At 48.8% G+C, this 22,803-nt stretch overlaps 1 protein-coding gene across 2 annotated transcripts; it reads right to left on the bottom strand.

Moving 5' to 3' along the window:
• Positions 1-120: 120 nt before the first annotated feature.
• GTF3C5 (general transcription factor IIIC subunit 5) lies at positions 121-20,551 on the bottom strand. Of its 2 annotated transcripts, XM_038745121.1 has the most exons (11): positions 20,429-20,551; positions 16,430-16,652; positions 15,288-15,486; positions 9,198-9,393; positions 7,540-7,644; positions 6,100-6,214; positions 5,653-5,733; positions 4,347-4,438; positions 3,154-3,236; positions 1,121-1,263; positions 121-795 (listed from the first exon to the last, which is right to left on the bottom strand). In XM_038745121.1, exons 1-11 carry the CDS (start codon positions 20,510-20,512, stop codon positions 638-640), a joined length of 1,479 nt encoding a protein of 492 aa, XP_038601049.1. In that variant the 5' UTR covers positions 20,513-20,551; the 3' UTR covers positions 121-637. The 2 variants fall into 2 exon arrangements, with proteins under 2 accessions (XP_038601049.1, XP_038601050.1); XM_038745122.1 differs by lacking the exon at positions 16,430-16,652 and having other exon boundaries at positions 20,429-20,493.
• Positions 20,552-22,803: the final 2,252 nt, after the last annotated feature.

Genomic DNA, 22,803 nt, shown 5'->3' on the forward strand with positions numbered 1-22,803 from the left:
CCCGCCCTCCCGGAATCAGACAACTGCAGTTGGCCCGAAGATGACGACGTTGCCAATTTGACCCCAGAGAAGACTCCCCACTCCTCTCCTCTGAACAAGTCACTCCCAAGGATCTAAGGAAAGTCATTTAATAGGGAATAGGGCTTCCAGCCCCATCCTAAGTTACAGAGAACTGCTAAGATCTACACCAGACTGTTCCAAGGGAATGCCAGCACTGAAATGCCCCAAGCCATGAGACTAACGGGGGAATCTGGTTTCCTAGTCTGTGGTATTTCCACCTCTGCAAATACCCCGACTCCACTCTGAACCCCCTCGTGGGCCGGGACCCGGGAACTTGTAGGGTTCGGGGCAGGGACGAAGACAGCTGCCAAAGCATAGCTGTCTTGGGAGTCAGATGGCAGCGCAATTTGGGCCCAAGACAGAAGGACCCACCAGCTAGGTTGGCTTCTATAGGAAAGGTGAGGTGCCCCTACTATTCCGGGGGCAGGGGACTCACCCCCAGCTCCCGGGGGGAAGGCACCAGTGCTGTCCATCCTGACTTGAATCAGAAAGGTCCGGGCTACTCGGGAATGGCCTGGGCCCAGGCCCCCGCCCTCCAACAGGACCCACTCGAAGAACTTTCCCCGCTCCAAGCCCGTCACACGTAGTCCAAGATCTCGGTTTCCATTTCGTTTTCACTCCCGTCGGACGGTTTGAAGTCCTCTTCCTCTTCATCGTCTTCATCTTCCTCTTCCCCGGACTCGAAGGTCAGCTGCTCTTTGCCGTCTTTGGTTTCTGAGGTGCTGGAGAAGAGAGCTGAGGCCCAGAGAGACAAGAAGGGCAACGTGGGCATCCTGCTAAGTCCAGAGTCATCCCGGGGTCTGCGTCACTAGGGGGAACGCCTTGGGGGCTGGGGGGAGGTCCAAGCTAGCATGGGCTGCAGGTGAGAGCCGCCCATCTGAAAACCGGCTCCCGGGGGAGCGGCCAGGACCAGCTCTCCGCCACGGGGCCAGGCTGATGTCAGCGGCTCTCTTGTGGGCGGGCTCCCTGGCTGGTGGTCTCTGGGCGAACTGGCCCCATCCGGCACCCAGCCCCGATACCCTCTGACGGGCAGAGCCTCCCGGGGCCCCACGGTGCCCACCTGGCCGCTTGGAGCGGATGATCTGCCTGATCATGAGCGACATGGTGTCCCTCAGTTCGTCACTGGTCTTCTGGAGGCACCAACCGTCGCGCTCCGTGCACTCGGCCTCCAGCCCGTCGTTCCGGTGGATGATCTTTTGCAGGCTGCGGGGAAGCCCGTGGTGAGAGTCAAGATGGCCCCTGGACGCCCACCCCAGCTCACAGAGAAACACTCAGGGCCTCCCCCACGAGACCAGGCCCATTTATCTGACCTAGCATGGTACGGAGAGTTCAACGCCCACAAGGATGCTACTTTCCCCCTCCAGCTGGAGTTTTGAATGCACACAGGGCCTGCTCCATGAGAGGGAATGAATGGGGAGTTCATCGGTCCTGCCTCTCTGCCTACATCTTGCCCTACCAAGTCGTCTGGACGAGGTACGTCACCTAGAACCCAAGCCTGGGCTCCTGGGATTTCCCCCAGCTTGAAATGGTCTCCCTGACTTTTCATCCAACCGCATCCTTCGCTGCCTTCAGAGATCTGCCCCAGACCTCCCGTGCTTGAGGCTCTCCTGGATTAACTCCACACTTTGTTTCTCTGGAAACAGTGGATTGGGTGGGCGGCGGGGGGTGGTCCTGTTACCTTGCAAATTCTGATGTGCTGTCTGCTTTTGATCTCAATTCCCTGTTAGACTCAAAGGTCCCTGAAGGTTGAGGCTGTTGATTATTTCCCTTTATAATTCCCTTTACAGTTCTACCCATTGAGAAGGGGCTCAGTATTACAATACTGAAAAATGAAGGAAAGGAACATGTAAGCAGCAAGGAATGTGGCATAGTAATAATAATAATTATGATGGCATTTATTAAGCACTTACTATGTGCAAAGCACTGTAAGCATGTGCCTGGGAGTCATGAGGTCATGGTTTTTACTTCCTACTCTGCTACTCGTCTGCTGTGTGACCTTGGGCAAGTCACTTCACTTCTCTGGGCCTCAGTTACCTCATCTGTAAAATGGGGATTGAAACTGTGAGCCCTATGTGGGACAGGGACCGTGTCCAACCCCATTTGCTCGTATCCACCCCAGCTCTTAGTACAATGCCTGGCACATAGTAAGCGCTTAATAAGTACCATAATTATTATTAAGAGCATGGTCTGTGTTTCACAGGAGTAAATTTCTGTTCTCCCTCCCAACACTGAGATCTCTGGTGAGATAGGGACTGTATCCAAACTGATTAACTTATATCTACCCCAGCACTTAGAAAAGCACTTGACACATAGTAAGCACTTAACAAGAGCAACAATAATAATAATAATAATGAAATGCATTTCCTGCAGAAGTAATGAACAGCAAGGCCTCACTCAAAAAGGCTGGGCCTTAGAGGACCTCGGTTCTACCCGGCTCTGCCACTTGCCTGCTGAGTGACCTTGGTCAAGTCACTTAAATTACTTAGTACAATGCTCTGCATCCAGAAAGCTCCCAAATACCACTTACTGATTAATTTTTTTTGTGCCTCAGTTTCCTCCCTCACTCAAACTGTGAGCCCCCTATGGAACTGGGACTGTATGATGATGAGGATGGCATTTGTTAAGCGCTTACTATGTGCAAAGCACTGTTCTAAGTGCTGGGGGGGATATAAGGTGATCAGGTTGTCCCACGTGGGGCTCACAGTTGTAATCCCCATTTTACAGATGAGGTAACTGAGGCTCTGAGAAGTTAAGTGACTTGCCCAAGGTCACAGCAGATATGTGGCGGGGCTGGTATTTGAACCCAAGAACTCTGACTCCAAAGCCTGTGCTCTTTCCATTGAGCCACGCTGCTTCTTACAGGTCAGACTGTATCTGACCTGATGATCTTGTATTTACCTGAGCACTTAAAACAGCACTTGGCACACAGTAAGTGCCTAACAAATACCACAACTGTTACTGTTGTGGGGCTTGCTGCCTCTCCTCCACTTAGAAATAGTCTTCCCTTCAAGACCTTGCACGTCCAGCCGTATTTCCTCCAGGTTGATCCCCAAAAGGCCCTCTACAAACCCTGAAGACTAGGGAAGCCCTTACCCTTCCACATTGAGGTCGCAGAGCTGATAAAACATCTGACGATACGGTGGCAGGGCTCCTTCGCGGAAGATGTAGATGGAATCCTGAGGACAGAAAGGAGAGACAGAAGGGTTTAACACAGGTGTTGGAGTCAAAAGATCATGGGTTCTAATCCCAGCTCCATCACTTGTCTGCTGTGTGACCCTGGGCAAGTCACTTCACTTCTCTGAGCCTCAGTTACCTCATGTGTAAAATGGAGATTGAGACCGTGAACCCCATGTGGGACAGGGACTGTGTCCAACCTAATTTGCTTGTATCCACCCCAGCTCGTAGCACAGTGCCTGGCACACAGTAAGTGCTTAACAAATACCACAATTTTAAAAGGGAACATTTTCTTGAAAGAGCTGCCAGAGTCCAAGACCCATGCTGCAGTCCAATGCCATGCTTGCCAGACTCCCAATGTACCCTTATGGTCCACAGGAGAGGCCGGGGCTGCCCTCTGGAGACTAATAATTATTAAACATTATTAAAATTATTAAATAATTGTTAAACACTGGCTGTATTGAGGCGCTGAGGTAGATACAAGATCATCACATTCCCTGATCCACAGTCTTAGGGGGAAAGAGAACAAGTGTTTAATCCTTATTTTACAGATGAGGAAACAGAGGCACAAAAATATTTTGCCACTTGAAGAAGCAGCAGCACGGCCTAGTAGATAGAGCATGGACGTGGGAATCAGAAGGACCTGGGTTCTAATCCCGGCTCCGCCGCTCATCTGCTGTATGAACTTGGGCGAGTTACTTAACTTCTCTGTGCCTCACTTCCCTCATCTATAAAATAGGCATTGACTGTGAGCCCCATGTAGGACGTGGAGTGTGTCCAACCTGATTAGCTTGTATCTACTCCAGCATGTAGTGTCGAGTAAGCACTCGACAAATACCATTTTTTTAAAAAAGCAAACAAACAAAACACACAAAGAAACTTGACCAAGGTCTCCCAGGAGAGCCAGGATTAGGACCCAGACCCTCCAGCCCACACTGCTCCTCAGCTGTATCTCCTGAACAGCCGCCCACCTCCACCCTGCATCTACCATCCGCCCTGCCACCCCTCTCCACATATATTCCAACTAGGACTGGTTCTGGGGGCCGCCAACTAAATCGAGCAGGCCGGGTTCCCCCGCCCCCGTTACCCCAGATAGAGCAGGCGGCACCCACCTTGAGCTTGTACTTGCTGGAGACAGATTTCTTCGCTGTCCCCGATGCCCCAAGTCCTTGCTTCAAGTCGTGCATGGTGACCAGCTGGCTGGCTGAAAGAAGACGGGAGGCTCTTTCATTCAATTGTATTTATTTAGTGAGCGCGTACTGTGTGCAGAGCACTGTACTAAGCGCTTGATATGCAGCCACCTGACCGCACGGTCCAACCGCTTGCTGCTTCCATTTGTGGTCTCTGGTGAGAGGGGGCTGCTCCAGAGACACTCGCTGGGATGAGCCCTCCTCCCTCTCGATTCCCATCCTTCCCAGCCAGCGTCTTCCTTATCTGCCCTTGGATTGTGTGACTCCCAAGGGAACGACTAATTCCCATCTGGGTAGTCTCTCCCAGAACTTAGTACAGTGCTCTTTACAGAGTAAGCACTTAATATTATTACTATTAGTATTACTACTACTACTACTATTCATTCATTCGAGAAGCAGCGTGGCTCAGTGGAAAGAGCCCGGGCTTTGGAGTCAGAGATCAGGGGTTCAAACCCCGGCTCCGCCAACTGTCAGCTGTGTGACTTTGGGCAAGTCACTTCACTTACCTGTGCCTCACTTACCTCCTCTGCAAAATGGGGATGAAGACTGTGAGCCCCCTGTGGGACAACCTGATCACCTTGTAACGTCCCCAGTGCTTAGAACAGTGCTTTGCACATAGTAAGCGCTTAATAAATGCCATCATCATTATTATTATTATTCAATTGAATCTACTGAGTGCTTACTGTGTGCAACACACTGTACAGAGAGGCAGCGTGGCTCAGTGGAAAGAGCACGGGCTTGGGAGCCAGAGGTCATGGGTTCTAATCCCGGCTCCACCTCCTGTCAGCTGTGTGACTTTGGGCAAGTCACTTAACTTCTCTGGGCCTGTGTTACCTCATCTGTAAAATGGGGATTAAAACTGTGAGCCCCATGTGGGACAACCTGATCACCTTGTATCCCCCCCAGCGCTTAGCAAAGTGCTTCGCACATAGTAAGCACTTAACAAATGCCACTATTATTATTATTATTATTATTACTAAGCACTTGGGAGACTACAATATAACAACTAAAAGATCCATTCCTGCCCACAGCAAGCTCACAGTCTAGAGGGGGAGACAGACATTAATATAGATAAATAAATAAGTAGTAGTACTACTACAACTATTATTACTACTGCCCAGGGGCCCCGGTTTGGAGACAGCCCGTTTGGCAGGCAGAAGGTGGTTAAGCTTCTGGTTGTCTTCGTTCCACCAGTCCTGGAAGCCCGAGTCAAGCCAATCCCACTTACGTGTCTTTTTGACGGTGATGGGGAGACTATAGTTGTAGGTGCTGCGTTTCGCCTTCACGGGCATGTCGTTGGGGGCGTAGCCTGCAGGCGAGAAGGAGGGAACAGCGATGGAGATGGGCACACGGCCCTTTCCTAATAACTGTCCGACCATCAGGGCCAGGGTGGTTTCCAAATCCCAGACTCCGGGCAGGGCTGAGCTGGACGGAGGGGACCCCGAATGGAGGATACTACTGTGCTTCACTCGATAACCTGATGCTTCCATGATACTTCCCATTCCATGTATTTTAGGCCCCGTTCCCAGGTCTGGATTAGATGGATGTCCCTGCTAGAAGGAGAGGTGGCTTCAAACCCAGGAGTTCCCTCCCAGAAAGGGGACAGGAAGGAGGAAGTAGGAAGAGAGAGACAAAAGAGCCAGTCTGCTTGGGATCTCGGTTAAGGCTGCTTTACCGTATTTCATTCCGCAGCGGATTCGGAAATCCAAGACTTGGTAAATCTTCGCTTCGGGGTTTTTTCTGGGGTCGTATCCGAACCGAACCCACAGGCTTCTCCAGGGACCCGTTATCTGCGGATAGGGAGACCCATGGCCAGGAGGGGGGCGGCAGCTAGTTCAGCCCATTACTGAATATCCAGCCCTTCCCTCCCTCTCTTCTCTCCAACTCCCTCTCTCCAGGTTGCCTCTTGCTGGTAATAATTATGGTATTTGTTAAGTGCTTACTTTGTGCCAGGCATTGTTCTAAGCGCTGGGGTGAATACGATCAAATCGGGTTGGACACGGTCCCTTGTCCCACGTGGGGCCCAGTCTCAGTGCCCATTTTACAGATGAGGTCACTGAGGCCCAGTGAAATGACTTGCCCAAGGTCACACAGCAGACAAGTGGGGGAGCTGGGATTAGAACCCATGACCTTCTGACTCTCAGGCCCGTGCTCTAGCCACTCACTATGCCATGCTGCTTCTCTTCTGTGGTTGGAAGCCAAACCGGAGCCTGACCAGAGGGGATGAAGGATCTGACATAGTCCGGCGAAAGGATGGAGGCCTTATGGCTTTCTGGTAAACTGCTGGTCAGCCTGGCGGTTGATTCATTCATTCATTCAATTGTATTTATTGAGCGCTTACTGTGTGCAGAGCACTGTATTCAGCACTTGGGAAAGTACAATACAACAATATACAGTGACATTCCCTGCCCACAGCAAGCTTGCAGTCTAGAGTGGGGCACATAGACCTCAGTACAAGTAAATAAAATTACAGATATGTACATGAGTGCTGTGGGGCTGGGAGGGGGAAAGAACAAAAGGAGCAAGTCAGGGTGATGCAGGAGGGAGCAGGAGAAGAGGAAAGGGGGGGCTTAGTCAGGGAAGGTCTCTTGGAGGAGAGGTACCTTCAATATGGCTTTGAATGGCGGGGGAGAGTAATTGTCTGTTGGATTTGAGGAGGGAGGGCGTTCCAGCCCAGAGGCAGCACATGGGCCAGGGGTCGGTGGCAAGACGGGTGAGATCGAGGCACAGTGAGAAAGTTAGCGTTACAGGAGCGAAATGTGCGGGCTAGATTGTAGTAGAAGAGGAGCAAGGCGAGATAGGAGGGGGTAAGGTGATGGAGTGCTTTAAAGCCAATGGCAAGGAGTTTTTGTTTGACGCAGAGGTGGATGGGCAACCACTGGAGTTTTCTGAGGGTTGAGAGTTGGCTGAGTAGGCTAGTTTGAGGGCAATCCTGCCTGGAGGTAGGAGGAGGAACTCAGCTCTTGGATACTAGGGTGCCAGGGAGATCCTAGCAGTGATCTAGAAACGTCCGAGGGGAACCGAGAACCGAAATGTTTGGAGTGGATTCAAGGAGTTGTTTGGCGGGCCCTGGTACTAAAGATGGTAGCCAGCCAGAGGATGGAAGGAGACTCACCATGTAATAGGCCAAGTACGGCAGCAGGACCTTGAGCTTGTCAGGGTGGACACTGATATTCGCCTTCACCGCATTACGAGACCAGATGGGACGGACGTCAAACAGCTGGAGAACAACATGGAGGGAGAAAAGCTAACAGCCAACGCCACCTCATCCCAGACCGGTTTTGGCTTTCTTCGAGCAGGCAGGGGCCTAAGCCAATCGGGGCTGTGGTCCGCTGCTAAGTGGTAGGTGATGGGACCGGAAATCATAATAATTGTGATATTGGTTACCTAAGTGAACTGACTTGCCCAGGGTCACCCAACAGACAAGTGGTGGAGCTGGGATTAGAACCCATGACCTTCTGACTCCCGGGCCTGTGTTCTAGCCACTAGGCCATGCTGCTTCTCAGCAGAAGTCAGGGGCTCCTGGACCACCAGACTTATCCGGAAGGAGGGAGCACTGTGACGCTCACCAAACGTCAGTCTGAAACCACCTCCTGTTCCCCCTCTTGCGCTGGACTGTGAGCCCCATGTGGGACAGGGACTGTGTCTGATCTGATGACCCTGTACTTACCCCAGCGCTCAGCACAGCGATTGGCACATATGGCAAGCTCTGAACCAATACCACAGTGAATCGATTATTATGACTACCTCCACACGGGTGAGTGTGGGTAACTTTTGTGACTCGGCCTCAACGGTATTCTTGAAACCATAAGCTCATTACGAGCAGGGAATGTGCCTGCTGATTCTGTAGTACTGCACTCTCCCAAGTGCTTAGTACAGTGCTCTGCACATAGGAAGCACTCAATATATACCACTGATTGATTCAAACAATGGGGACGATCCAGCCCAATTCAGGGGCAAAGCTGAGGCCCAGATCCGGGAGTTGCAACATATGAATGGCCCTATTTCATTTTTCGCCCCTCAGGTCGTATACAGGCCGTAGCACCATCTGTGGAACCTTAATCTTGGGAGATGAAGATTTCCAAGAAACCCAGGGGCTATTTCCGTGCTCGGAAAGCCCGCTCCATATTGACATAACTTTCAGAACAGCCGTCAGAGGCCGAAAAATTCACAGCCGCAAACCCGACAGTCAAGAAAAGATAAACAAAAGTGACTGACCAGAGTTGACCGTCGAGGGGGCCCAGGTCAACCTTGAAGACAGCTGAGCAAACAGGGACTGGCATAAGGGAGATGTGCTGACTCCCTCAAGTAGTCCCTTAGACTGTAAGTGTTACCAATCTATCGATCACGGGTATTTATTGAGCACTTACTATGTGCCAAGCACTGTTCCATGTATTGGGGTAAATACAAGTTAATCGGGTTGGACACAGTCTCTATCTCACATGGGGCTCACTATCTGAATCTCTCATGTTGCAGATAAGGTAACTGAGGCCCAGAGAAGTGAAGTGACTTGCCCAAGATCACACAGCAGACACGTGGAGGAGCCGGAATTAGAACCCACATCCCTCGACTCCCAGGTCTGTGCTCTAAGCCACGCTGCTTCTCATTAGTAGACACCATGTGGGACAGGGATTGGGTCTGATCTGTTGAACTCGTCTCTACCCCAGCATTTAGTACAGTGCCTGGCCCGTAGCGAGCGCTTCCAAAATACCATCATCATCATCGGAGCGGGGTTGACTGGTCTCTTGGCTCCAGAAAGCCAGATCTCCATACCTTCCTCAGCTCCTCCTCCACTTTCCTGTCCATGGGGTTGGTGCACACTTTCTTCCACATCAGCACGGCAGCCTCCAGCGGCTTCGTGGGCACCTCATCTTCCTCGAAATTCACAAAGATCGCGTTGTGGGGCCGCCGGGCCCTGCTCAAGCCGATCAGGTTCTCTCCAGACACGGGCGGGTTGTTGTAGCCTTCCCTGAGTCCCAATATAACCAGGGGAGAAAACAGACAAGATGCAGGAACAATCCCAAACCATCAAGACATGCAGTCAGGAAAATAATTCCGGGCCAGACCCCGGAAAATAGAGTGTAAGGTGTAGTGGATAGCACACGGGCCTGGGAACCAGAAGGTCATCAGTTCTGATCCCGGCTCCGCCACTTGTCTGCTGTGTGACCTTGGGCAGTCACTTCACTTTACTGTGCCTCAGTTCCCTCATCTGTAAAATGGGGATTGAGACTGTGAGCCCCATCTGGGACAAGGACTGTGTCCAACATGATTAGCTTGTCTTCACCCCAGTGAATCTGTCTCCCCCTTCTAGACTGTGAGCCCATTGTTGGTTAGGGACCGTCTCTATATGTTGCGACTTGTACTTCCCAAGTGCTTAGTACAGTGCCTGGCACATAGTAAGCCCTCAACAAATATGACAATCATCATTATTATTAGGTTGGATCTAGCGTGGCTCAGTGGAAAGAGCCCGGGCTTTGGAGTCAGAGGTCATGGGTTCAAATCCTGGCTCTGCCAATTGTCAGCTGTGTGACTTTGGGCAAGTCACTTAACTTCTCTGTGCCTCAGTTACCTCACCTGTAAAATGGGGATTAAGATTGTGAGCCCCACGTGGGACAATCTGATCGCCCTGTATCCCCCCAGCACTAAGAACAGTGCTTTGCACATAGTAAGCACTTAGAAAATGCCATCATTATTATTATTATTATTATAATCTAGTGGGCCCAAAAGAAGTCAGGCAGAGGATTGTGGTCCGGCATAGAACACTGAGAATTCCAATGGGAAGGATATGAGGTTTGACTCCACAGGCCTGCAAGGGACCCCCGTGGTCACTAAAACCATTTCCCCCATGACTGGGTTACACCTACACCAGAATTTTTCTCTGGTGTTTTTTCCCACGACTTGGTTTAGTCTAAGTGATGGTCTTTTATTTAAAAAAAAAATGGTATCTCAAGTGTTTACTATGTGCCAGGCACTGTACTAAGTGCTGGGGTAGATACAAGCTAGTCAGGTTGGACACAGCCCATATCCCATATGGAGCTCACAGTCTTAATCCCCATTTTACAGTTGGGGGAACTGAGGCCTAGAGAAGTTAAGTGACTTGCTCAAAGTCACAGAGCAAACAAGTAGTGGAGCAGGAATTGGAATCCAGAACTTTTGGGCTCTCAGGCCCATGCTCTATCCATTAGACCACCCAGCTTCTAGGTGCCAAGCACTGCGGGAACTCCTCACTCTCGGCTTCAAGGCCGTCCATCACCTTGCCCCCTCCTACCTCACCTCCCTTCTCTCCTTCTCCAGCCCAGCCCACACCCTCCGCTCCTCTGCTGCCGTTAACCTCCTCACTTTGCCTCGTTCTCGCCTGTCCTACCGTCGACCCCCGGCCCACGTCCTTCCCCTGGCCTGGAATGCCCTCCCTCCCCACATCTGCCAAGTTAGCTCTCTTCCTCCCTTCAAAACCCTACTGAGAGCTCACCTCCTCCAGGAGGCCTTCCTAGACTGAGCCCCCTTTTTCCTCTCCTCCTCCCCATCCCCCCACACCCTACTTCCTTCCCCTCCCCACGTCACTTGTATATATATTTGTACAGATTTATTACGATATTTTACTTGTACATATTTACTATTCTATTTATTTTGTTAATGATGTGCATATAGCTTTAATTCTATTTGTTCTGACGATTTTGACACCTGTCTACATGTTTTGTTTTGTTGTCTGTCTCCGCCTTCTAGACTGTGAGCCCGCTGTTGGTTAGGGACCGTCTCTATATGTTATGACTTGTACTTCCCAAGCGCTTAGTACAGTGCTCTGCACACAGTAAGCGCTCAGTAAATACGATTGAATGAATGAATGAATGAAGAAAAATAGATTGGATACAGTCCCTGTCCTGCTATGGAGTCACGGTCTAACATCCTTAAGGGAGATATTCATTATCCCTGGGATATTCAGGCTCTATTTTCTCCTGGTGCTTTTCCTTCAATGTTTATCGGTCTTCAATCTTCTACTAAGACTTCTTCCACCAGCCTAATCTTCCAAACTTTGCACCTCTTCCTGACCCAAAAGCCCCTGGAAGATAGTGGGCATTTGTGCTTCCCCACTCAATCATATTCACTGAGTGCTTACTGTTTGCAGAGCACTGTACTAACTGCTTGGGAGAGCACAATATAACAATAAACAGACACATTCCCTGCTTGCAACAAGCTTACAGTCTAGAGGGGGAGACAGACATTAATATAAATTTTAAAATTAAAGCTAGGGACAGAAGTGCTGTGGGGCTGGGAGGGGAGATAAATAAAGAGAGCAAGTCAGGGTGTCGCAGAAGGGAGTGGGAGAAGAGGAATTGAAGGCTTAGGCCTGGCTGCAGTGAGAGACCTCGTGACCAAGAGGGCTGAGAAAACTGTAGGTTCCCATCTAATCTTGCTTGGTTGGAAGAACTGTTTATTGTTGTATCATACTCTCCCAAGCGCTTAGTACAGTGCTCTGCACACAGGAAGTGCTCAATAAATACGACTGAATTAGCGAATGAATGAATGACACGCCCCACAGTGAAAGGCTACGGTCAAAGGGGCAAGGGTGTCTGCTCCAGGCGTAATTAGCATGGAAAAGATTTAGCAGAGAACAGAACGGCATGAACATCAATGGATGGGAGCATCCAGGAGTTCGTGAGGGGCTGGGGCAGCCAACTTGATCCACAGAAGTGTTGGGTGGGAGCCCAGAGGACTGAAACCCTTCTAAGTCGGCCTCTGCTAAGCCAATAACTTCTGGTAGCTGTTCAGCTCTGTTGCTTGATTAATCCAAGTGAATTTTTCACTGCCTATATTCAGCCATTCATTCAATCGTATTTATTGAGCGCTTACTGTGTGCACAGCACTGTACTAAACATTTGGAAAGTACAATTCAGCAACAAAGAGAGACCATCCCTGTCCACACTGGGCTCACAGTCTAGAAGGGGGGAGACAGACAGCAAAACAAGTAAACAGGCATCAATAGCATCAATATAAACAGAATTATATATATATATAATATATATATATATATATATATATACACGCACACACAACAGAACAAGCAAAACAGGCATTAATATATATATATATATAGAAATAGAGATAAATCCACTGACTGATCTTAAACCTATGTAGAGAATCGGTGAAGGGTAGGCTTTCACCCATTTTCAGGACACTTGGATGAATGCCCTTTGTTGGGCAGGGATTGCCTCTACTTTTTGCTGAATTGTACTTTCCAAGCACTTAGTACAGTGCTCTGCACACAGTAAGAGCTCAATAAATACGACTGAATGAATGAAAAGATCTTTTTCCCAGATTGAGTCCCATTCTATAGACAAAAACTGTAAAAATGGTAAAATTCTGCCCTCTTCCTTTGGAAGTACAAGTTACACAATGCCTCTCCAAAGGCATTTACTGAGTGCTTACTGTGCGCAGAGCGCTGTACTAAGTGCCTGAAGTATGATACAACAGAGTTGGGAGGCATGAAGTACGATACAATAGAGTTGGGAGGCATGATCTCTGCCCACAAGGAGCTTACAGACATGAAAGTAGAGAAGCAGCGTGGCTCAGTGGAAAGAGCCCGGGCTTAGGAGTCAGAGGTCATGGGTTCAAATCCCAGCTCTGCCAATTGTCAGCTGGGTGACTTTGGGCAAGTCACTTAACTTCTCTGTGCCTCAGTTCCCTCATCTGTAAAAGTGGGAATTAAGACTGTGAGCCCCACGTGGGACAATCTGATCACCTTGTATCACCCCAGTGCTTAGAACAGTGCTTTGCACATAGTAAGCGCTTACTAAATGCCATTAGTATTATTATTATTAAATTATGGAAGCTTTCATAAGTACCGTGGGGCTGGGTGAATATCGAACGCTGGAGGGGCACAAATCCAGTGAAATGGGGCAGGGTGGTGGAGGGGGGAGGAATGAGGGTTAGTCAGGGAAGGTCTCCTGGAGGAGATGGGATTTTAGGAGGGCTCTGAAGGTGGGGACAGTGGTGGTCCAACAGATATGAAGGGGGACTGAGTTCCAAGCCAGACGGAGGATATGGACAAGGGGTCAGTTGCTGAGGTACAGTGTATAAGCTGGAGTTCGAAGAGTAAAGTGGGTGGACTGGGTTGTCATAGGAAATCAGGAAGCACATCGCCTAGTGGATAGAGCACAGGCGAAGTCAGAAGGCCCTGGGTTCTAATCCCGGCTCTGCCACTTGCCTGCTGTGTGTGACCTTGAGTAAGTCACTTCACTTCTCTGGGCCTCAGCTGCCTCACCTGTAAAACGGGGATTAAGTCTGTGAGCCCCACGTGGGATTGGGGCTGTGTCCAAGCCAGCGCTTAGAACAGTGCCTGGCACATAGTAAGTGCTTAATACTGGCATTATTAGCAAGGTGGGACAGGAAGGAGGGAAAGAGCTGCCTGAGTGTTTCAAAGCCAATGATAAGAAGTTTCTATTTGATCTGGAGGTGGATGGGCAACCATTACAGGTTCCTGAGGAGGGGGGAGATTCATTCATTCATTCAATCATATTTATTGAGCGCTTACTGTGTGCAGAGCACTGTACTAAGCGCTTGGGAAGTACAAGTTGACACCATATAGAGACGGTCCCTACCCAACAGTGGGCTCACAGGCTAGAAGAGTGGGCTCACAGGAGATGTGGACGCAGCGTCTTTAAGAAAAATGATCCAGGCAGCAGAATAAAGTGGGGACAGACAGGAGGCAGGAAGGTCAGCGAGGAGGCTGATGCAATAGGGTAAGTGTTTGGATCAGTGAGGTGGCAGTCTGGATGGAGAGGAAAGGCTATTTAATACTGAATTTGCTAAATGATAAAAACCTTAAAACTGCACAAAGAACATCACCGCTTCCACAAAGCGTAAGACCCTCCGTTCTCTTCGTTGGGTATTTTACAACTATTTTTTTATCTCAGGGCCATTCATCAGTAAGATTTGGAAAAAAAGAATATCCTACTGCTTCATTTCAGCGTACAGGTTTAGGTACTCAATCGTATTTATCCATCGCTTACTGTGTGCAGAGCACTGTACTAAGCGCTTGGGGGAGTACGTCACAACAATATAACACACACAATCCCTTCAAGACCCTACTGAGAGCTCACCTCCTCCAGGAGGCCTTCCCAGACTGAGCCCCCTCCTTTCTCCCCCCTCACCCCCCTCTCCACCCCCCCAGTCTTACCTCCTGCCCTTCCCCACAGCACCTGTATATATGTATATGTTTGTACATATTTATTACTCTATTTTACTTGTACATATCTGTTCTATTTATTTTATTTTGTTAATATGTTTGGTTTTGTTCTCTGTCTCCCCCTTCTAGACTGTGAGCCCACTGTTGGGTAGGGACTGTCTCTACATGTTGCCAACTTGTACTTCCCAAGCGCTTAGTCCAGTGCTCTGCACACAGTAAGCGCTCAATAAATACGATTGATTGATTTACTGATTGATTTCCTGTCAACGGAGAGCTTCAAAACCAATGTCTCATACACCAGGAGGAAGAAGACTAATTAGACACCTGCCCATCTGGTTCGAATCCCGGCTCCGCCACATATTGGCTGTGCAACCTTGGGCAAGTCACTTAACTTCTCTGAGCCTCAGTTACCTCGTCTGTAAAATGGGGATTAAGATTGTGAGCCCCATGTGGGACAACCTGATCACTTTATATCCTCCCCAGCGCTTAGTACAGTGCTTTGCACATAGTAAGTGCTTAACAAATGCCATTGTCATTATTATTATTATTATCTGGGTTCTCCAAAACCTCCTGAAGAAGAGGAGGTTCTCTAACAAATTCCATCCTCAACATTATCAATGAGATCCAGGGTTTCTCTAGAGAACCTGCAGGTCTACCTCGTCCCGAGAGAAGGTACTGACCGGTGTTGGGTTTCTGGTCGATAGAAATAGTCCACTGGGGTGTCCAGGCGGGAGAAAATGGGTGGGGGTATATAAAGAGGTAATTCCTGATTGAAGTACTCTTCCTTTTCTGGTTTGCGCAGGAGAACCTTCTCGTACATGGAAGTATGCTGGCCGTCGGGCCCGGTGTGCACTGCTAAGTATTGAAAGTCAGACATTCCTGGGAGGAGAATCAAATACATCGATACATACCAACGTACGTACATACATATATATATACATATATGTGAATCTAACGGGTGTAGGAGAAACTCCATGTTGGAGCTCTGATATTTTAGCGTGGAGTGTGGAGCGTGGCTCAGTGGAAAGAGCCCGGGCTTTGGAGTCAGAGGGCATGGGTTCAAATCCCAGCTCCGCCACTTGTCGGCTGTGTGACTTTGGACATAACTTCTCTGTGCCTCAGTTCCCTCTTTTAGACTGTGAGCCCACTGTTGGGTAGGGACTGTCTCTATATGTTGCCAACTTGTACTTCCCAAGCGCTTAGTACAGTGCTCTGCACACAGTAAGCGCTCAGTAAATACGATTGATGATGATGAAAATGGGGATTAAGACTGTGAGCCCCCTGGGGAATAACCTGATCACCTTGTATCCTCCCCAGCACTTAGAACAGTGCTTTGCACATAGTAAGTGCTTAATAAACGCCATCATCATAGTACAGTGCTCTGCACACAGTAAGCACTCAATAAATACGATTGATTGATTTATTATTATTATTAACCTCTTTGGCTATACCCACACCTAAGAATTTCCAAGAAGGCAGTGATCACGAATCAAACAATATTTGTTGGGCGCTTACTGTGTGCGGAGGAGTCAGTTAATTGTATTTATTGAACACTGGGTATGTTCACAGCATGGAGACATCAGAACTTGGGGGTTTATTTTGAAAATGAATGTGGATTTGGCCCAGATACAGTTCAGGTCTGTAACCGCCCGGTCATTCAGATGACCGCCACGTTAGTTGCACTGAGATTACAGCTCTGAAGGGTTTGATGACCCGACCTAACCTTGTCGCACATGTTAAGGGTGAAGAGCAGCCGTTTCCAAACCACCCTGCCCCTTAACAACCCATTAGAAAGGTTCCCCGACGCGAATGAAACCACCACCTTGAAATTTGTAAATAGTGGTGATGATGCCAAGGATCTCCATGTCAAACTCGACCTCCTGGGCAGCTTTCCCTTCGCCTTCCAAGCTTCGCCTCCCTGACTTCTTCCTCTTGACCTTGAGTAGCAGGCTGGTGGTAGGGAAGCGGTTGGCACATACAGGATGGCAGTACGGATCCTTTGGGCGGAAGTACAGCTCCAGCCTCTTGGCAGAGTCTGCGTGGATCTGCGTCACGGACCCAAAAGGAGGAGAGGACGTGAATGTGGTCCGAACTCTGCTAGCACGCAGCCACTCTACGTAGACTCGATTACAAGATGCTTGGAAAGGAATGGGATTGGACTACAAATTAAAACTCCTAGGCTTCAGCCCCAAATCTGACTCTCTTGGAGAAGGGTAAACTCCTCACTGTCTCAGTATTGGGGCGTAAAAAGAGAACGGCATTTGTCACTGCCCCTTCTCAGAATATCGGGTTTGGGAGGCAGAGGTCATGAGTTCTAATCCCGGCTCCGCCATCGTCATCATCATCAATCGTATTTATTGAGCGCTTACTATGTGCAGAGCACTGTACTAAGCGCTTGGGAAGTCCAGATTGGCAACATACAGAGACAGTCCCTACCCAACAGTGGGCTCACAGTCTAAAAGGGGGAGACAGAGAACAAAACCAAACATACTAACAAAATAAAATAAATAGAATAGATATGTACAAGTAAAATAAATAAATAAATAGAGTAATAAATATGTACAAACATATATACATATATACAGGTGCTGTGGGGAAGGGAAGGAGGTAAGAAGGGGTGAGGTAAAAGAGGGGTGAGGTAAGGAGGTAAAAGTGTGAGTCCCATGTGGGACCACCTGATTACCCTGCATCTACCCCAGAGCACAATAATAATAATAATATTTGTTAAGTGCTTACTATGTGCTAAGCGCGAGGGGAGATACAAGCTAATCGGGTTGTCCCATGTGGTGCTCACAGTCTCCATCCCCATTTTATAGATGAGGGAACTGAGGACCAGAGAAATGAAGTGACTTGCCCAAGTCACCCACCTGACAAGTGGCGGAGCTGGGATTAGAACCCACAACCTCTGACTCCCAAGCCCGGGCTCTTTCCACTGTGCCATGCTTAGAACAGTGCTTGGCACACAGTAAGTGCTTAACAAATACCATCATTATTATTGAGAAGAAGCGTGGTTCAGTGGAAAGAGCACGGGCTTGGGAGTCAGAGGTCATGAGTTTTAATCCTGACTCCCCCACCTCTGCTGTGTGACCTTGGGCAAGTCACTTCACTTCCCTGTGCCTCAGTTCTCTCATCTGCCAAATGGGGATGAAGACTGTGAGCCCCCCGTGGGACAACCTGATCACCTTGTACCCTCCCCAGCGCTCTGCATATGGTAAGTACTTAATAAATGCCATCTTTATTAATATTCTCTGGGCCTCAGTTCCCTCATCTGTCAAATGGGGATTAAGACTGTGAGCCCCACGTGGGACAACCTGATCACCTTGTAACCTCCCCAGCGCTTAGAATAGTGCTTGGCACATAGTAAGTGCTTAATAAATGCCATCATCATTATTATTCTCTGACCCTCAGTTCCCTCATCTGTCAAATGGGGATGAAGGCTATGAGCCCCATGTGGGACAACCTGATTACCCAGTGTCAACCCCAGTGCTTAGAACAGTGCTTGGCACATAGTAATAACAATAATAATGATGGCCAGGTGCCAAGCACTGTTCTAAGCGCTGGGGAGGTTACAAGGTGATCAGGTTGTCCCACAGGGGGCTCATAGTCTTCATCCCCATTTGACAGATGAGGGAACTGAGGCCCAGAGAAGTGAAGTGACTTGTCCAAAGTCTTACAGTAAGCGCTTAACAAATACCCCACTTTTTCCTCTCCCCCTCCCCATCCCCCCGCCCTACCTCCTTCCCCTCCCCACAGCACCTGTACGGATTTATTACTCTATTTACTTTACTTGTATATATTTACTATTCTATTTATTTTGTCAATGATGTGCCTCTAGCTTTACCTCTATTTATTCTGGTGACTTGACACCTGTCCACGTGTTTTGTTTTGTTGTCTGCCTCCCCCTTCTAGACTGTGAGCCCGTTGTTGGGACGGGACCGTCTCTATATGTTGCCAACTTGGACTTCCCAATTTGACACCTGTCCACATGTTTTGTTTTGTTGTCTGTCTCCCGCTTCTAGACTGTGAGCCTGTTGTTGGATCGGGACTGTCTCTATCTGTTGCAGACTTGGACTTCCCAAGCGCTTAGTCCAGTGCTCTGCACACAGTCAGCGCTCAATAAATACTATTGAATGAATGAATGAATCTAGCTTTACTTCTATTTATTCTGATGACTTGACACTTGTCCACATGTTTTTTGTCGTCTGTCTCCCCCCTTCTAGAAGTGAGCCCGTTGTTGGGTGGGGACCGTCTTCTATATGTTGCCGACTTGTACTTAAGCGCTTAGTCCAGTGCTCTGCACACGGTCAGCGCTCAATAAATACGATTGAATGAATGAATGAATCTAGCTTTACTTCTGTTCTGATGACTTGACACCTGTCCACGTGTTTTTTGTCGTCTGTCTCCCCCCTTCTAGACCGTGAGCCTGCTGTTGGGTAGGGACCGTCTCTATATGTTGCCGACTTGTACTTCCCAAGCGCTTAGTCCAGTGCTCTGCACACGGCCAGCGCTCAATAAATGATTGAATGAATGAATCTAGCTTTACTTCTATTTATTCTGATGACTTGACACCTGTCCACATGTTTTTTTGTCTCTGTCTCCCCCCTTCTAGACTGTGAGCCCGCTGTTGGGTAGGGACCGTCTCTATATGTGGCCGACTTGTACTTAAGCGCTTAGTCCAGTGCTCTGCACACAGTCACCGCTCAATAAATACGATTGAATGAATGAATCTAACTTTACTTCTATTTATTCTGATGACTTGACACCTGTCCACGTGTTTTTTGTCGTCTGTCTCCCCCCTTCTAGACTGTGAGCCCGTTGTTGGGTAGGGACCGTCTCTATATGTTGCCAACTTGTACTTAAGCGCTTAGTCCAGTGCTCTGCACACGGCCAACGCTCAATAAATACGATTGAATGAATGAATGAAATATCATTATTATTTATTTTGCTAATATGTTTTGTTGTCTGTCTCCCCCTTCTAGACTGTGAGCCCACTGTTGGGTAGCGACCGTCTCTATATGTTGCCAACTTGTACTTAAGCGCTTAGTCCAGTGCTCTGCACACAGCCAGCGCTCAATAAATGACTGAATGAAATATCATTATTATTATTAATTTTGTTAATATGTTTTGTTGTCTGTCTTCCCCTTCTAGACTGTGAGCCCACTGTTGGGTAGGGACCGTCCCTATATGTTGCCAACTTGTGCTTAAGCGCTTAGTCCAGTGCTCTGCACACGGCCAGCGCTCAATAAATACGATTGAATGAATGAAATATCATTATTATTATTTACTTTAATATGTTTTGTTGTCTGTCTCCCCCTTCTAGACTGTGAGCCCGCTGTTGGGTAGGGGCCGTCTCCATCTGTTGCCGACTTGTCCTTCCCAAGCGCTTAGTCCAGTGCTCTGCACACAGTCAGCACTCAATAAATACGATTGAATGAATAAACCTGTATATATGTTTGTACGCATTTATTACCCTATTTACTTCTTTTACTTGTACATATTTATTCTACTTATTTTATTGTGTTACTATGTTTGGTTTTGTTGTCTGTCTCCCCCTTCTAGACTGTGAGCCCACTGTTGGGTAGGCACCGTCTCTATATGATGCCAACTTGTCCTTCCCAAGCGCTTAGTACAGTGCTCTGCACACAGTAAGCGCTCAATAAATATGAATGAATGAATGAATAAAGACCCCCGAGAGCGGGCGGGGGAGCCGCCGGCTTCGCCTCCCGCGGCCCGGTTGCCGGGGAGACGGTTGCCATGGAGACGGATGCTCCGCCCCCCGCGGCGGTCCGTCCCCCAAGCCCGTCCGTCGCCGGGGCCTCACCCGGGACACGCCTTCCTCTCCGCCCAGGGTCCGCAGCATCTTGGCGACGTCCCGCACCTGCCCCGGGTACTCCACGCACACCATGCGCCGCTCCCGCTGCAGCTCCACCAGCACGGCGCCCGCCGACGGCCCCGCCATCGCCATCGCCACCGGCACTTCCGGCCCCGCCATCGCGCCCGCCCGTCACTTCCGGCCTCGCGACGCCCTCCCTCTTCCATCCCCCCCGGGAACCGCGGCCCGCCTCCAAAGGTTCCGGGAAACAAAGGTTCCGCCGCCGGCCCTCCCATCGCCCCGCCCTGACGCTCGCATAGTGGCTCAGTGGAAATAATAATAATAATAATAATGATGGCATTTATTAAGCGCTTACTATGTTCCAAGCACTGTTCTAAGCGCTGGGAAGGTTACAAGGTGGTCAGGTTGTCCCATGGGGGGCTCACAGTAATAATAATAATAATAATAATAGCATTTATTAAGCGCTTACTATGTGCCAAGCACTGTTCTAAGCGCTGGGGAGGCTACAAGGTGATCAGGTTGTCCCCCGTGGGGCTCACAGTCTTCATCCCCATTTTACAGATGAGGTCACTGAGGCCCAGAGAATAATAATAATAATGGCATTTATTAAAAGCTTACTATGTGCCAAGCACTGTTCTAAGCGCTGGGGAGGTTACAAGGTGATCAGGTTGTCCCACGGGGGGCTCACAGTCTTCATCCCCATTTTACAGATGAGGTCACTGAGGCCCAGAGAATAATAACAATAATAATAATAATACTGGCATTTATTAAGCGCTTACTATGTGCCAAGCACTGTTCTAAGCGCTGGGGAGGTTACAAGGTGATCAGGTTGTCCCCCGGGGGGCTCACAGTCTTCATCCCCATTTTACAGATGAGGTCACTGAGGCCCAGAGAATAATAATAATAATAATAATGGCATTTATTAAGCGCTTACTATGAGCCAAGCACTGTTCTAAGCGCTGGGGAGGTTACGAGGTGATCAGGTTGTCCCACGGGGGGCCCACATTCTTCATCCCCATTTTACAGATGAGGTCACTGAGGCCCAGAGAATAATAATAATAATAATGGCATTTATTAAGCGCTTACTATGTGCCAAGCACTGTTTTAAGCACTGGGGAGGTTACAAGGTGATCAGGTTGTCCCACGGGGGGGCCACATTCTTCATCCCCAATTTACAGATGAGGTCACTGAGGCCCAGAGAATAATAATAATAATAATAATAATAATGGCATTTATTAAGCGCTTACTATGTGCCAAGCACTGTTTTAAGCGCTGGGGAGGTTACAAGGTGATCAAGTTGTCCCACGGGGGGGCTCACAGTCTTCATCCCCATTTTACAGATGAGGTCACCGAGGCCCAGAGAATAATAATAATAATAATGACATTTATTAAAAGCTTACTATGTGCCAAGCACTGTTTTAAGCGCTGGGGAGGTTACAAGGTGATCAGGTTGTCCCACAGGGGGCTCACAGTCTTCATCCCCATTTTACAGATGAGGTCACCGAGGCCCAGAGAATAATAATAATAATAATGGCATTTATTAAGCGCTTACTATGTGCCAAGCACTGTTCTAAGCGCTGGGGAGGCTACAAGGTGATCAGGTTGTCCCCCGGGGGGCTCACAGTCTTCATCCCCATTTTACAGATGAGGTCACCAAGGCCCAGAGAATAATAATAATAATGATAATGGCATTTATTAAGCGCTTACTATGTGCCAAGCACTGTTCTAAGCGCTGGGAAGGTTACAAGGTGATCAGGTTGTCCCCCGTGGGGCTCACAGTCTTCATCCCCATTTTACAGATGAGGTCACTGAGGCCCAGAGAATAATAATAATAATCAATCAATCGTATTTATTGAGCACTTACTGTGTGCAGAGCACTGTACTAAGTGCTTCATCCCCATTTTACAGATGAGGTCACTGAGGCACAGAGAATAATAATGGCATTTATTAAGCGCTTACTATGTGCCGAGCACTGTTCTAAGCGCTGGGGAGGTTACAAGGTGATCAGGTTGTCCCCCGGGGGGCTCACAGTCTTCATCCCCATTTTACAGATGAGGTCACTGAGGCACAGAGAATAATAATGGCATTTATTAAGCGTTTACTATGTGCCAAGCACTGTTTTTAAGCACTGGGGAGGTTACAAGGTGATCAGGTTGTCCCACAGGGGGCTCACAGTCTTCATCCCCATTTTACAGATGAGGTCACTGAGGCCCAGAGAAGTTAAATGACCTGCCCAAAGTCACTTATTAAGTGCTTTCTGTGTGCAGAGCACTGTACTAAGCGCTGGGGAAGTACAATTCAGCAACTAGTAGAGGCAATCCCTGCCCACAACGGGCTCACAGTCTAGAAGGGGGGAGGCAGGC

This window comes from Tachyglossus aculeatus, chromosome 4 (assembly GCF_015852505.1).
Source record: "Tachyglossus aculeatus isolate mTacAcu1 chromosome 4, mTacAcu1.pri, whole genome shotgun sequence".
Lineage (NCBI taxonomy): Eukaryota > Metazoa > Chordata > Mammalia > Monotremata > Tachyglossidae > Tachyglossus > Tachyglossus aculeatus.

Bases quoted from the DNA above. Each gene is read 5' to 3' on its own strand.
- GTF3C5 (XM_038745121.1), bottom strand. From the start codon at position 20,512: ATGGTGTGCGTGGAGTACCCGGGGCAGGTGCGGGACGTCGCCAAGATG. The intron at 4,439-5,652 runs GTAAGTGGGATT...GTCTTCTTTCAG, and splicing joins CATCACCGTCAAAAAGACAC to CCAGCCAGCTGGTCACCATG. The intron at 796-1,120 runs GTGGGCACCGTG...TCTGGGCCTCAG, and splicing joins CATCCGCTCCAAGCGGCCAG to CTCTCTTCTCCAGCACCTCA.